General features: G+C 33.9%; 1 protein-coding gene across 7 annotated transcripts in view; it reads right to left on the minus strand.

The window, feature by feature from the left end:
• Window positions 1-16,046, minus strand: part of PLOD2 (procollagen-lysine,2-oxoglutarate 5-dioxygenase 2) — a 91,994-nt gene that overhangs the window by 17,663 nt on the left and 58,285 nt on the right. For all 7 annotated transcript variants that reach the window (XM_005546014.4, XM_005546013.4, XM_074031234.1 and 4 more), the window contains 4 exons: window positions 15,218-15,281; window positions 13,695-13,792; window positions 4,715-4,816; window positions 1,455-1,580 (listed from right to left, as the gene is read on the minus strand). In XM_005546014.4, coding sequence (XP_005546071.3) covers window positions 1,455-1,580; window positions 4,715-4,816; window positions 13,695-13,792; window positions 15,218-15,281 — 390 coding nt within the window. The remainder of the gene's footprint in view (window positions 1-1,454; window positions 1,581-4,714; window positions 4,817-13,694; window positions 13,793-15,217; window positions 15,282-16,046) is intronic.

A 16,046-nucleotide genomic window follows, 5' to 3' on the forward strand; every position in this document is an offset into this window, starting at 1 on the left:
TGCTTCAAAAATCTGTCAACATCTACTGCTAGACAAGTCTTTGTATAAATACTTAAATCTTTAATAGGTGTTTGCATAAATACTTAAATCCTGAGTAATATAAAATGTTTCCAATTGGAGAAGAAACATATGGCCTGTAGCCTGGAAATCTTAGATATATGTTTTTAAATGTCTAGAAAACTATGTCTTCCAAGCATAATAGTCATCAATCTAAGTTATAAATTTAAATAATCACATTTTACAAAATACTCTTTGAAACCAGAGAGCAAAATAAATGGTCATATACAATAAAGTTGTTTATTTACCAAAAAAAGGAAAAATTTAACAAAATTCTATGGGAAAACCATCAACATAAAAGTTACCAATTTTAGTGTGATTCAACTGTGCTAAAATTCACATAAGATTATCTGTCTCCGTCATTAGAGTATTTCAGAGATTTTTGTCAAGTCTCTGTTTTCTGAAAAGCTGTTGTTGTTTGCAGATTTTTAAAATAACTTATCACACAAAAGCAACATAGAGTTAAAACTAAATAACTGAAGATAAGAAAAAACTTCTGCCATCAAGGATTTTAAGGCCCTATGAAAGCAGGGAAAATATAAATAAAAGATAATACATAAAACCAAAATACTTTAGTGAAAGTATATATATTACAACATATTTTACAAAGCAAATGCTCAATTTTTCCCCATTTTAAATCCATTTAAGCTAGCTTCCTGCAGTTAAAATATTCCCTGGACAATGTGAATGGTTAGCTGACATTTACATTAGGAAAAAAGAACAATGGTAAACAAACAGTATTAGGACAGAATAGAGAAAATCGCACAATTCACAGCTATTGAGTTTTTCTAGACAATGTTAAATACCAACTGTTTTAGCAGATGAAAAATAACTGAAAAAATATTGAGGAAAAATATCTTCAAGTTTAGAAATATGTGGGAGGTATGTAGGAGGCTCTGAATATTTTTGAAGAAAATGACAGTATCAAAATCTTTTGGGGAATGGCATGGCCTTGTGTGATTCATCAAAACAGTACTCTATCTGGAAATTGTTTCAAGTTTTGATGATATGTTATTGTTTTAAATTGCAAACAATTTAATGACCAATTCTATAGAAGAAAGTACCATAACTAACCCAAAGGCAAAGGGATTTAAGGCCCTTTGAATCTCCTTCACTGTATGTTAATTTAAGCTATATGATGATGGCTAATATTCAGTCATTTTTGATCTACAGAAACTGGCAGTTTCATGTGGCTCCTATCAATATTGTGGTGCTAGTCTCTAGACTCTAAAATCCTTAGGTCCTAAAAAGGCAGGGCTATAATTACTCCAAAAATCCAATGAATTTAAAATCCACTGAACTTAACCCAATGAATTTTATTAGACATAAATAACAAATAGTCCCAAAAAAGACCAGAAATAGTTTTAACATAAAACATTCTTTTCTCAAATACTTACTTTGTTATGAATAAAAAGTTTAAGTGCTTCTTTTGGGTAATCCAGTGTCAACAATATGTCCAGAAACCGAGGTAGAAAAGGTGTTGGTTGCTCAATAAAAACACCTATTGTTACATTTGGATGGACCTTTGTTTTACACCAAACATAAAAAATTATCATTAGTATGGTTTTATTTTAAATTTTATTCAAATCTTAATCACCATGACACAAAAAATACTAGAATACCAATTCAACATAATCTAAATTTGAATTGCCCCATGGCAGTTCTCTAACACTTGAAACAAATTTTTGTGGCCCTCTCATCAAAGTGATTTTACTAAATCCCATCTTGGTTATGAGTTAGGTTTAAAAATGAAATTATCATATTTCTGAATCCCATCTTGGTTATGAGTTAGGTTTAAAGATGAAATTATCATATTTATTACATGAATGTAATTCATGGTACTGCTTACACTACTAGTCAATGCTCCCTTTAAAATAGCCCTTGCCGAAACTTCTTCACATCTGAAAGCTATTTTGAAAGCTTCATCTAAGAAGCAAAATACTAATTGTGTTTCTCTTTTTGTTTTCATGGCTTAAAGTTCAGGGCTTAATTTAGAGCACAAAAAAAGCAATCGTGGGAGAGCTGAGAATTTATCCTTTTATTTCCTTTCATTATTATATTATGTATAAGGAGAGCTATCTTCTTTTACTAATATTAATATATCTTATCTTAATGTATATGTTTTAATATATTTTCTTAAGTTCTCTTTAGATATGTTTTGGTGTGGAGTTTATCCTTCATTAATTGCACAAACAATTCTGAAATAGCCATTATACATTCCAATCCACATCATGGGCAGTATTTAGCAAAAGGAATGAAAGTTCCTGGCTTGAAAGACTTTCAAGTAGATGGGGAAGACAGAAACACAAGTAAATGCCCGCATAACAGTGTCATGACCAGAAATCTATGGAAGACTTGTTTATAATGTCTTACCAAAGCCATGTCTTAAAGTCTGAACAAAAGAACTACAAATTTTTTTAAATACCTTATACGTTAAGTGCTGAATTAGCAACCTTATTCCATTTTTTCATACACAGTACCTCACACATTCCTCCATTATCTGTATAATAACATATGCTTGCATAAAAGTACACCTTGTACACTATCATACTTCTTTATTCATTCATTCACTTGCCCGAATATTTATTAAATGAATAAACAAATACAAAGAACACAAAATATCTACTCTCTAGTAGTTCTCAATTTAATAGGAAAAATAATTTTAAAAGTAGGTCAACACTGTCCTTTATCAAATGAGATGATGTATTTCATTTGATTTTCATAAAAGTCTTAGAGGTCTTTTCCCAAATTTGCACATGAGGAAAATGAGATTTAGAGAAATTTAAGTAACCCAGAACACACATATTTGAGGGTAAAGTGCTGGGTTTCAATCCACTACATCACCATTATCAACCTAAGTTCATGTTTATATAATAACAACAATATAACAGTTAACATTTATTGAAGGCTGACCACTTCGTATATGTATATTAAATTTATACAAATAAAGTATTATTTACATATTTGTTATATATATTCATAATATATATGTGTATAAAATTTCATTTAACATTCCTACCAACACTCTGAGAAAGTCACTATGACTTTACATATAAAGAAACTTGCCTATGGCCCACATCTAACATTACGATAGGCTTGGGACTTAACTACCTACACAATTTTAATTTTTATATCCCTATTGAAAAATAGCTGTATGTAGCACATAATTTTATTGTGCATAATGGAATGAATAGTTTTCTTTTCTAGCACATTTTAACAAGCTGTAAGACAAAATAGCTTAAGTATTAAATCACATACTCCTAACATGCAAAAAGAAAAAATGTTAATATAAATATTTTTCTATCTTTGCACCAGAAAGTTTATATAAAAGGACACAAAATAGATAAAAAGTATTAACTTGCCCTCCAGAAGACAACACTACTTTCAGCAAAAAAGATCAGGATAAATTTTTAAATATCTTCATGATGCAGCTTCATTCAGAAATATTCTGGCATTCTTTCCAGATAGGAAACAGTTTGCTATTTGAGAGACTGGCCAAAAACCTTACTTTCAAGTAAAATAGGGCTCTATTCATAAGCTCCTACATGTACACGAGTTACTCTTTATACTCCTTTCAGACAATGGTAAGAATAGAAACTATTTAATTCAGGAGCTTGAACATATTACAGTAAAAGTATTTTGCATTTGCATGGGTTCCAGAGTTAGTAGTACTATATTCCTAAGAGCTTTATTTTTGCCTATATAGCTTCTACGTTTCTGGTTGCTATAGGTACTCAATGAAACTATGGTGAATGAAGGAAAAAAATCAGTCTTAATGACAAAATAACTCCCTAGAATCAATGCTTCGTACATATAATCTTCCAAGTTATGAGAGCAATTTTTTGGAAGAAAAATGTTACTGTAAGACATCAGCTCTGGCTGATGTTAGAACAAAGATACATAAAAATGTTTTATAGACTAACAATAAATATTTTCAACTCTTTGTTCACCCTCAAAACATGAATGATAAAATATAACTATATCTGTCTCTGAAATACATACAAGTAACACCATGCCTAGAATATACACATCACACAGGTAAAAATACACAGTGTCAAGAACATAGTCTGGAGCCAGACTCCCTATATTCAAATCCCAACTCCAACACTTAAAACTGTGTGCTCTTAAACATGTTACTTACATTTATGCACCTCAGTTTTCTCATCTGTAAAACTGAGTCAATTGTGCTACTTACTTTAGGAGTTTTGTGAAGTTTAAATGAGTTATTATACGTAAAGTAGTTAGGACACTAGTGTGTTATATAATCAGGTAATATTAATTTTTACATATCAATTTTGAAAATCCAGCACAGATAAAATTAGTCAATAAAAATACTGAAGCCTTGTAATGATTTTTTTCTCAATGCTTTGCCTAAGCTAACAGACTGAACATAAGAGCACCCAATCGTAGTAAGCTATTAAATATTAACCATAGGACTCTTTCATTGGGTTCAATTATTAGCTGGTTTTTCTTTCAAAAACAGTTCCGAAACACAAATCTATCAATTGGCTGAATCACCATGTTTTAAAACTAGGTACCTGTTATCTATCATAAAATCAAAACTATAAAATAATTTGCCTTTTTTCCTACAAATCACTGTATTTCATGACAAGGTACTTTCTATTACTGCATTTCACACATAATCAATTCCACTTACATCTACTGCAGACAAGTCGATCGTATCAAATTCACAAAGAGTGCAGCCATTATCCTGTGTCCATGAATTGGGTACATAGTTTCCAAAATAATTCAGGAGAATCTTGTAAATGAAGGAAAAGGTTATTAATGAAAGCAGGCCTTTCATCAATGTGGTTTCATTCTATAATCATCTAATTTAAAAGCATGTTTTCTGCAGTAGGCATATTCCTTTAGTAATTCTACTAATATATCATCTGTAGTGCACACTGAATAGTTTTCTCCAGAATATGAATTGTAAAGCAGGAAAAAGTATGTCTAGAAATGCCAAAAAAGTCTTCTAAATCATAAAGGTCTTCTAAATCATAAAGGTCATTTTATTTCATATTATGTAAGATATAATACTGGAAAGGATGATCAAAAAGAAAAAGCAAACAATGAAACGGTGTTTTAAATAGGCTAGTAAGACTTATTAGGAAAAATACAAATACAAATAAGAGTCACATGAATAGTAATTTAGTAATAAGATAAACCTGTTTAAAGCTGAGCACAGACACCTACAGTAAATGGGGCAGTAGTAAATGTGACCTCTAACTAGCACAACGCCACACAAAATAAATACTAAGTAAGCTCTGTTAACCAAAAGACACTAAGCTCTTCCAGGAAACTATGCTGCTATAAGCTAAGCTTCTGGGCAGTGATTCAGGGGTACTGATTCAGGAAAAGACAGCTTGCAGATCAAAACAGATCCAGGGCAACCCCTAATAACAGTCACCTGCCAAACTCTATTGAAAGTAAGCTAAAGTACAATATTATTTCTCTACCCATCTTCTTTCAAATCTGTCTGAGGATCCCCTTTGTGAAGTATCAGTCCTTAAACAGCTATTGGCATTCATTTTAACTGTTAAAAAAAATCTGTGCTCTTCTGTGTGTTTTGGGGAGGGATGGTGTGAGGGAGGAAGGATAGGTGATGGAGGTAGACACACTTAGATTTGCTCTGAACCCTCAAACAAAATCTTTAATATCCCTAGAATTTGAACACATTAGGGAAAATCCTGCTGAGTAAATAAGTGAAATTACTACATCACAATTTTAATACTCAGTAGTGATCTGAGCATTTATATTAATAGGTTTTTCAAATTTTCTTTCCACAAACTATAATTTTGCCTCGTGCTATTAAAAAGAAGTACCTAAAATCCCTATTATGATTATATGGTCAATAGTTTTTTATTGGAAAGGTAAAATGAAATCAAAAGAAAGAAAGTCCATGTTAAACATGGGGATCAAAAAAATGGACAAAAATGTCAACTATAGTTTTCTAGCTTCTTAAAGTCCTAAAGGAGATGTTAAGATGAGGAATACATGAAGTAGTTGGGTACCATTTTGCCAGGTTCCTCTCAAATATTTGGGATCCTGTTCAAATATTCTTATCGTACTGAAACACTGAAACAAATACTGCTGAAACAAGAACTTTAAAATGGGAAAAACTTTGCGTTGTACAGATATAGCTACATTGAATCTCTACAGCAAAATTAGAAGACATGGACAAGTAAGCCATTTAAAAATTTCTTCTGGACTACAGGATAATTCAGGAAACAAATTACAAGGCAGGAAATATGCAGTCATGATATTAATGACATTTCAAGAGTCGATGTGGTCATTTTAATGTGTCTTGATAATAAAAACAAAAATAAATATTTTACTGTTGTCAAATGACAAAGGCAAACATTAATCATTTGTGTTCTACAAAGGCAAACATTAATCATTTGTGTTCTACAAAATATCATGTTTTGAAGGAAAAATATCTATGTGGAAATGTATTCCTGTTTAGCATTATTTTTTAAAAAGATGAAGAATATGCAAGGGTGAAAAGCATAGTTTTGTTTAAAATATCCTGAGAAAAAGTTTTTTTTTAAAGACAGAAAAAATTTCCCAAATATTTGGCCATATCTAAAATCTCCATTATATATAAAGAATGGTATTTCCACCACCTCAGAAATCTTATTAAAAATGTAAAATTTATTTCATGAATTATTGATCAGTCTACTAGAATCCCTATATGAATATTAAAATGATCACTAGTTTTAAAATGTTAGAGCATAAAAGACAGCACTTTCAGTTTCCAGAATTAAACCTGTCACTTTCCTACCTTCTGCTTTTTATCTCAATTTGTTTCCTAGATAACTAAGATCTTTTAGAAACATTACTTTTGACTAGAAACTTCCCTCTTTTGGACCTCTCACCACACAGGCAGAGGTTATCCACTATCACCACCTCCCATTCACATCTGTTTTCCTCATGAAAACTGCAGACATTTTTGCTGGCAGCTCTAGACGGCGCAGAAGGCTGTTTATGCAGTTAGGCTGCTACGGGCACTCTTGGGCTACTAGGTGGTAGTATTTTCCTGATTCTTCTTTCACAATATCAAAATGTTCCCAAGTATGATGTCATTTTCATTGACAAAGAAACTTTTCCACCCAAATTCTTTCCTCTTTCTTCCTTTTAAGAATTATATCCAATTATTCAAGGTCACAGTGACCGAAGTACTACAGTTTTTATACACAAAATTAACATCTCTATTTTTATTACAAATCAGTTTCAGAAATTAGTTATGTTCACGTGCAGATCAGGTCACTGGCTATTCCCTCGTTTACTTTCTCTTTTGTAATCAATGTGCAAAAATTGCAAGCATCCCTATAAACTAATAATAGCCAAATTATGAGTGAACTCCCATTCACAACTGCTACAAAGAAAATAAAACACCTAGGAATACAACTTACAAGGGACGTGAAGGACCTCTTCAAGAAGAATTACAAACCACTGCTCAATGAAATAAAAGAGGACACAAACAAATGGAAGAACATTCCATGCTCAAGGATAGGAAGAATCAGTATCGTGAAAATGGCCAAACTGTCCAAAGTAATTTATAGATTCAATGCTACTCCCATCAAGCTACCATTCACTTTATTCGCAGAACTAGAAAAAACTAATTTAAATTTCATATGGAACCAAAAAAGAGCCCGTATAACCAAGACAATCCTAAGCAAAAAGAACAAAGCTGGAGGCATCATGCTACCTGACTTCAAACTATACTACAAGGCTAGAGTAACCAAAACAGCATGGTACTGGTAACAAAACAGATATATAGACCAATGGAACAGAACAGAGGCCTCAAAAATGACACCACACATCTACATCCATCTGATCTTCAACAAACCTGACAAAAACAAGCAATGGGGAAAGGATTCCCTATTTAATAAATAGTGCTGGGAAAACTGGCTAGCCATATGCAGAAAACAGAAACTGCACCTCTTCCTTACACCTTATAAAAATTCAACTCAAGATGGATTAAAGGCAAACCTAAAACTATAAAAACCCTAGAAGAAAACCTAGGCAATACCATTCAGGCCACAGGCATGGGCAAAGACTTCATGACTAAAACACCAACAGCAATAGCAACAAAAGTCAAAATTGACAAATGGGATCTAATTAAACTAAAGAACTTCTGCTCTGTAAAAGAAACTATCATCAGAGTGAACAGGCAACCTACAGAACGGGAGAAAATTTTTGCAATCTATCCATCCAATATCCAGAATCTACAAGGAACTTAAACAAATTCACAAGAAAAAAAGCAACCCCATCAAAAAGTGGGCGAACGATATGAACAGATACTTCTCAAAAGAAGACATTTATGTGGCCATCAAACATGGAAAAAAGCTCATCACTGATGACATCACTGGTCATTAGAGAAATGCAAATCAAAACCACAGTGAGATACCATCTCAAGCCAGTTAGAATGGCAATCACTAAAGTCTGGAAATAACAGATGCTGGTGAGGATATAGAGAAATAGGAATGCTTTTACACTGTTGGTGGCAGTGTAAATTAGTTCAACCATTGTGGAAGACATTGTGGTGATTCCTCAAGGATCTAGAACCAGAAATACCATTTGACCCAGTAATCTCATTACTGGGTACATATCCAAAGGATTATAAGTCATTCTACTATAAAGACATATGCACATGTATGTTTATTGCAGCACTATTTACAATAGCAAAGACTTGGAACCAACCCAAATGCCCATCAGTGATAGACTGGATAAAGAAAATGTGGCATGAAATACCACGTATTTCATGAAGTACTATGTAGCCATAAAAAAAGAATGAGTTCACATCCTTTGCAGGGACAAAGATGAAGCTGGAAACCATCATCCTCACCAAACTAACACAGAAACAGGAAACCAAACACTGTATGTTCTCACTCATAAGTGGGAGCTGAACAATGAGAACTCATGGACACAGGGAGGGGAACATGACACACTGGGGCCTGTTACGGGGTGGAGGGAAAGGGGAGGGAGAACATTAGGACAAATACGTAATGCATGCGAAGTTAAAAACCTAGATGACAGATTGACAGGTGCAGCAAACCACCATAGCACATGTATACCTATGTACAACAAACCTGCACGTTCAGCACATATATCCAAGAACTTAAAGTAAAATTTTAAAAAGCAACCAAATTCGTGACAATTAAGATGTATATTGTTTGATATTTAAAAGGTTGAACATTAAAATGTGCATCTTATACATTACTAACAATAAATGGGTTTCAAGAATAAAAAGTAAAGAAGTAAAGCTTCAAACTAGAAACCAGTTTCTATCTAAAAATTGATTCATGTTAGATTTATACAGACAAGTATGAAAATAATTATTTAAAGTACCTAAACACGTTGTAAATAAAATGTTAATTCAGAAACACAAAATTGTTTATATACTACTATGAAAACAAATGAAAATATAAATGTTCAAAGATATACACTGAGGAGACATAAAAATTGAAAGCAGCTATGAATTAAAACCATATGGGAGGGCAGTATAAATTATTTAAAATTATTAAAATTATTTTTTCTGATGGCATAAAATTTGGAGAAAGTAGGAAACAAGCTCATTTTACATAGTTTAGTATTATGAACACACTATAATCACTTCACCACTTATAGATTGTGTATATTTTTAATGAAAAAAATTGCTTAAATGTTTAGTTCAATATTATGGCTCAAAACCCCATCATTATAAACATCCATTACTAAACAAAATAATAAGTAAAACTAACTTACAAAAAATCATATCAAAAATCCTTCCACTTTTTATAAAGGTTAAAAAATGTTTGTAGTGATCAGCTTTCTTTTCCCATCAGCCTGGATAAGAAGAATATGTGACAAACTCATTTGAATTTATTTAATTTTAACCTAATATTAGAAAGTATTAGTGTTAGTTAAACATTTACATATTCAAATTTTCTTGAGTTTTTGTATTATACCAAATATTTATAATAAAGCTTCATATTTTATTGTCTAATAGAATAATAAAATGAACTAGATATGATCATATCAGATAAAACATAATACGAGCATCACATAGCTTGAAACGCCAGAAACAGTGATAGCGCAAATTGAAAATGTTTCCAGGAAGACTTAATATTTCTTAGTACACCTAGGTCTTTCTAAATGATTAAGGATTCGTGCTCCTTTTCTTGTGATATGTCCTTTAGTTACTTTTTAAAGCTCCAGTCAGCATCATCCTGGAAATTTGGAAGGAATTGGTGATCACGTTGAAATCACTGAACATAAGGCCTTATCCATAATCACTAAATTCTCAGGACCAAAATCACTCTTCAAAGACATTTAAATTTTTGAGACATGGTCTTGCTTTGTCGCCAATGCTGGAGTGCAGTGGCCCGATCTTGGCTGACTGCAACCTCTGCCTCCCAGGTTTAAGCGATTCTTGTGCCTCAGCCTGCCAAGTAGCTGAGATTACAAGCACCTGCCTAATTTTTTTGTTGTTGTTTTGTTTTTGTATTTTTAGTAGAGACAGGGTTTCACCATGTTGGCCAGGCTGTGACATGAGGCCTGAACCACTGCACTGGCCTAAACTTGATTCAAACATTATATTACCAAGGAGGAACAGAACACTATGTAGTTATGGGAAAAGTGGGATTCTACCAACTCTTGACTAACTGGCACTGACAGTATCACAGAAAGCTAAAACAGTGACTACACACACATAGTAAAGGGATTCATTTATCAGATTTGCCTAGGGAAAGTTACAGTGACCAAGAGTAGTTTTTGTTTGTTTGTTTGTTTGTTTTGAGACAGAGTTTTGCTCTTGCTGCCCAGGCTGGAGTGTAATTGCACGATCTTGGCTCACTGCAACCTCTGTCTCCCAGGTTCCAGCGATTCTCTTGTCTCAGCCCTCTCAAGTAGCTGGGATTAAAGACATGTGCCACCACCTCCGGCTAATTTTGTATTTTTAGTAGAGACAGGGTTTCACCCTGTCTTGGTCAGGCCACTCTTGAACTCCTGCCCTCAAGTGATCTGACCCACCTAAGCCTTTCAAAGTGCTGGGATTACAGGCATGAGCCACCGTGCCCAGCCAACCAATAGTAATCTGATAATTCGTTTGCCCTGCCAGAAAATAATCTGCCTTACTACTCCCAAGAATAATGCTAGGTCATTAGATTATTGACTCTAACATTCAATTAAGATTTGTTGAAAGCCTAGTATTTGCCTCACATGTGCTGGACCCTGGGGAAACAAAAGTAAACAAGACAGATAAGATTTCTGTAATTCCTAGACCAAAGGCCTAACAAGTAAGAGAGACCAGAAAACAGGCAAATATCATTCCTGTCCAGTGTGTGATATGTACTGTAACAGAAGTAGTTCCAGATATTACAAAAGCATACAAGGGACCCAAAAAGTAAAGACTACACTGACACCTAAAAGATAAGGAGGACTTAGCAGGTAGAGATACAGCAGGTGGGAATTGGGGCAGAGGATTCCAGGATATATAAAAAGCATGTACAGAAGACTTGCAGACACAGCAACATGAAACTTCTGCAAAATTGAAAGTAATGTAGTATTGTTGAGCAGAGAGGGAGAAAGGAGGAGAAAATGAATGTGAACAGGGTGTGAATATGAGCAGTGTTGGGAGTGGGACAGTGAATGGGGTGGTAGATTGGTGGCCACTAAAGCAGGAGCAAAATAAAGAGCCTTGTAAGACAAGTTGAGGATTTTCAACTTTATACCTAAGTTCACAGAAAGTCATTATATAGGTGAGTAGAGTGACAGGGTTTCTGCTTTGGCAGAATACTCTAGTTTCAGGATCCTGGGGGTGTGATTGCTACTACTGGGAGGCTGCAGGTGGCCTGAACTAAGAAAGTTGCTATGGCCACTGAGAAAATCAGATAAAACCAGCATGCACAGGAGTTAGGAAGAGAGGGTTTTTGGAGTGGGAAGTGCCTAGAGCCAAAACAAAACAGAGGTTCTGGTTAACCACTGGGTTATAAGGGAAGGTAAGGCTGCGAGTCTTAATTTCTGGATATATATAACACAGAAATCTACCACTTGAGTATTTTGACCTGGAGTTTAGGAAAGACACAGGAGTTAGAGCAAGGATTTGAAAACCACCAGCATTTAGAGAATTCACTGATGAGGGAATGACTCAAATTACCCAACAAAGTATATGGAAAAGAAAAGGAAGAGGCCTCAGACAGCCCCTGTGAACATTTACTAAAACAGTAAGGATGCGGGTCACTACATGCACACAAACTTAAAAATAAGCATTTTAAAGAACAATAGAGATTGAAGAGGAAAGCCCAGAAAATTAATAGACAAAGCAGCAGAGCATCGTGGAAGCAAAAGGAAGGAGCATTCAACTAGGACCAAATGAGATCAACAAATTGTCAAATGCTGTCTTTAGGTGAAATAAAAATAAGGGCTGAAGAATGTCCACTACTCAACAAAGATTTCACAACAGACCTTAACAAGAGCATTTCTTAGTGTGATGGGAAGAAGTGGAATAGTGACAGCGAGTTATCTATATTTTAAGAAAGTTTGGCTGTGAAGGGGAATAAAAAAGTCAGGTGCAGCCTGGAAGGCAGTGTGGGTTGAAGAGGATGTTTTACCTTGTGTTGGCTTGGTTGGGTTTGGTTTGCAAGATGGAGGAGACTTAAGGGTCTTCAAAATGCTAATAAGGAGATGACAGAGTTGGGGAAACTGATTATAAGATAGAGACTGAAGGAGGGCACAAGACAGAGATTGCTTTGTAGGAAGGCTAGAATGGGATAAAAACCAAAGGGAAAAGATTAACTAGAAGAGACAAGAATCTACTTCTTTCAGTTTGATGGAGCAAAAGTTGCCAGCATGGGTTTTCCTTGCATTTCTTTCCATTCACATATCTTTTCCTGGAATTCAGATCACTCATTCCATTTTCAAATGTTAAAACAGAAGCCCACATCCCCCAATATTTTCTTCCCACAATGAAAATCTGTAAATCCCTTTTCTAGGTACTCAAACCAGGCATTTCAGCATGTCAGAAGGTTGTTTTAAGCACAGTATTACTATATTTTTTTCAATGCAATTTACGTTCCAGCTTGATTGGACCACGCAAAACAAACTTTTCATCTATAAATTTTGCAGTCAATAACATTTTTAGCAAGCTCAATTATATACATTTGAAACAGAAAGGATCCAAAATATTATTGGTCAAATTATGTCACTTTCATTACTGTAGTTAATGAAATAAGAAAAAGAGGAAGCTTTCTGGATATATGTAATACCCCAATCTTAACAGTGTTGTTAACTTAGAAAACGGCAAGTCAGGTGAAACAAATGATCTCTTAACGTCCTGAGCAATTCCTAATGAGAAAGGATACCCAGTATAGAGAAATGTGGCTCACTCCCAAGTTAGTTGTTATTATTTAATGAAACACTAAATGTGCTATAAATACAATAAAAGGCTATCACTCTGCTGAGGAAAAATCATCAGTTTGATTAATTAATTAGTATAAACCCAGATGATATACTGTGTAAAAGATGAAGCCTTTATTTTAGCACCAAAATAAAGTATTTGAAAGAAATTTTTAAAAATAAAATAGATGAAATTCCACGTATCAATCCATAGTCTATCTCCAAGAAAGAGCCAAATGAAAGTAACTGTTACTTACCTTGGTGGGTCCATTTCCATTAATCGCCACTGGCAATGTTTCATAAAATGTATTCTTAGCTCTGGCTTTGCCATTTTCAAATTTTAAAACAACTTCATCTGGGTTAAAAAGAGAAAATAGGCTTTAGTAATTTAAAATATATGTGTGTGTGTGTGTGTGTGTGTGTGTGTGTGTGTGTCTGTATTCGTGTGTCTGTGTATGTGTGTGTGTCATCATTAAAAAATTTCTCATGAATGTAATATTCCAAGGGCTACAACACTTCTAGTAACTTCATCTACTCCAAGTCAGCAGATACCCAAAATGAAGGATGACAGTGACAACAGATACTGATACCAAACTCACTCCAACCTGGCACAAGTAAAATGACTGAGGTGCAAAGCCACTGAGCTGTCTGTTAGAATAATTCATCTTGCAATCCTGCCTTTGCCCCTTCATAGTAATGTTATTCTTGCCAAGTTAAAGTAGTATCTCAGTTTAGTCATCTATCAAATGGTATCCATGCTTGCCTTTTAGGGTTACATGGTGAGTAGAATATTGTCTGGCATAAGCAAGGTTTCTGCAATTGGCTACCAATGATAATATTTCCCGTTCTTAAAAATCAGACCTAGCACATTAATTAAGATAAAACTCAAGTCAGAGGGGAGCACAGCCATCTTTTTAAAATTTACTGAGCAATCCAAACTAAACATTTTGCATTGTGAGAATCCTTTTTTTTTTTTTTTTTTTAAGAGACTGGGTCTCACTTTCTGGCCCAGGCTGGAGTACAAGGGCATGATCACAACTCATTGCAGCCTCAAACTCCTGGGATCAAGCAATCCTCAGCCTCTCAAATGGCTGGGACTATAGGCACGCACCACCATGCCTGACTAGATTTTAAGAATCTTTTTACTAAATGAACTGACTTGAAGTACTGATTGAATTACAATATATTCTCAATTTTATGCATATATTTTAAAGTATTTATGTGTTAATTATAATATTTTAAATTTTACTGTATTGATTGGTTTTAATATATTATCAAGATATATGTAGCTACAATACACAAGCACATATGTATATCCACACGAGCATGTACACACATACACACACACATACACACACACACACACTCACACTCTTCCCTGGTCTACCTGTCTAGTTGTCACCAGTTATCTTTCAGTTGGGTCAAAAGGATCTACCCTAACACTCTGGGTAATTCGTGACACAAAGAATTTCACTGGAAAATGTGTAATGATAAAGTGTAATCAATTCATAAACTTATCTAAAGTTCCCAAATGGTGACACACTAAATTTTAAGTTACCTAAAGCCAGAAGCTTATCTTTTTCACCCTAGTCATAGGAAATGATTTTAATTTAATGTACCAAAGTTAAGTTCAAGTCCAGTATTTTTTTTTAAGTTACAATAATTACAATATTTACACTGTCAACCTTAGTCACAGCCCCCAAATGGACATAACAAAGGAAAGACAGTTGAAAACACAGGTGTTTGTGTACTTAAGCAATCCTGTATTTAGGAACCATACCTACAGCTCCATTTAAGGTCTGGAAAATTTTGCATTTGTGATCCAATGTGATGTTAATAGCTTCCTAAAACATAAGAATAGAAATGATACTGAAAATGACAACAAAAGCAGCAAACATTATTAATACAGTTTGTTCTTTGAGGGAATTTAAAGTTAAATATTCTTATATCTTAAGTGTCTAACCAAAATATTTAGATGACTAAAGTATTTAGCTAAAACATAGAAACTGCTATGGTTGCAACTCATTGCGAAATACACTTAAAGAAAATCTTGTTTCCTAATGACAGCAACTACAAACACACAATTAAGTAACTTTTATATCTGTATCCAGTATATATAGTAAATTTATTAAATATCAACTTATATCGGTAAATATTATAAAAGTATTCCCAAATTAGAAAATCTTGCTTTACTGTTCTCCAAAGTTTCACTTACATCAATTTCAGGAATATTCTATCTAGGGCCTATGGGAGACTGCTTATTGTACCCAACATTCCCTCAACTTCCCAATAAGGGAACTCAGATTTTAGTAGCACACATCTGCTTAAAATTAAAAAAAAAAAAACAGATTTTCTTTTGGGTATTATGAGTAGGCACATAAATATGTTCTTATCAAAGTATGATAAACCATTCGGTAAGACTTCTAGAAAGGCTACTTAAAGAGAGTGATGAAACTGAGATGGCCTGTTTTTATTACTGTGCCTCTTTGTGCCCAGAATATGAATGCAATAACTGAAACTCAAGTAGTCATTTTGGACAAGGAAGTAAGATTAAAACTGGGAGCTATGGGCCAATGATAGAGCAACAAAAGAGCTATCCCTCTTGACAG

This window comes from Macaca fascicularis, chromosome 2 (assembly GCF_037993035.2).
Source record: "Macaca fascicularis isolate 582-1 chromosome 2, T2T-MFA8v1.1".
NCBI lineage: Eukaryota > Metazoa > Chordata > Mammalia > Primates > Cercopithecidae > Macaca > Macaca fascicularis.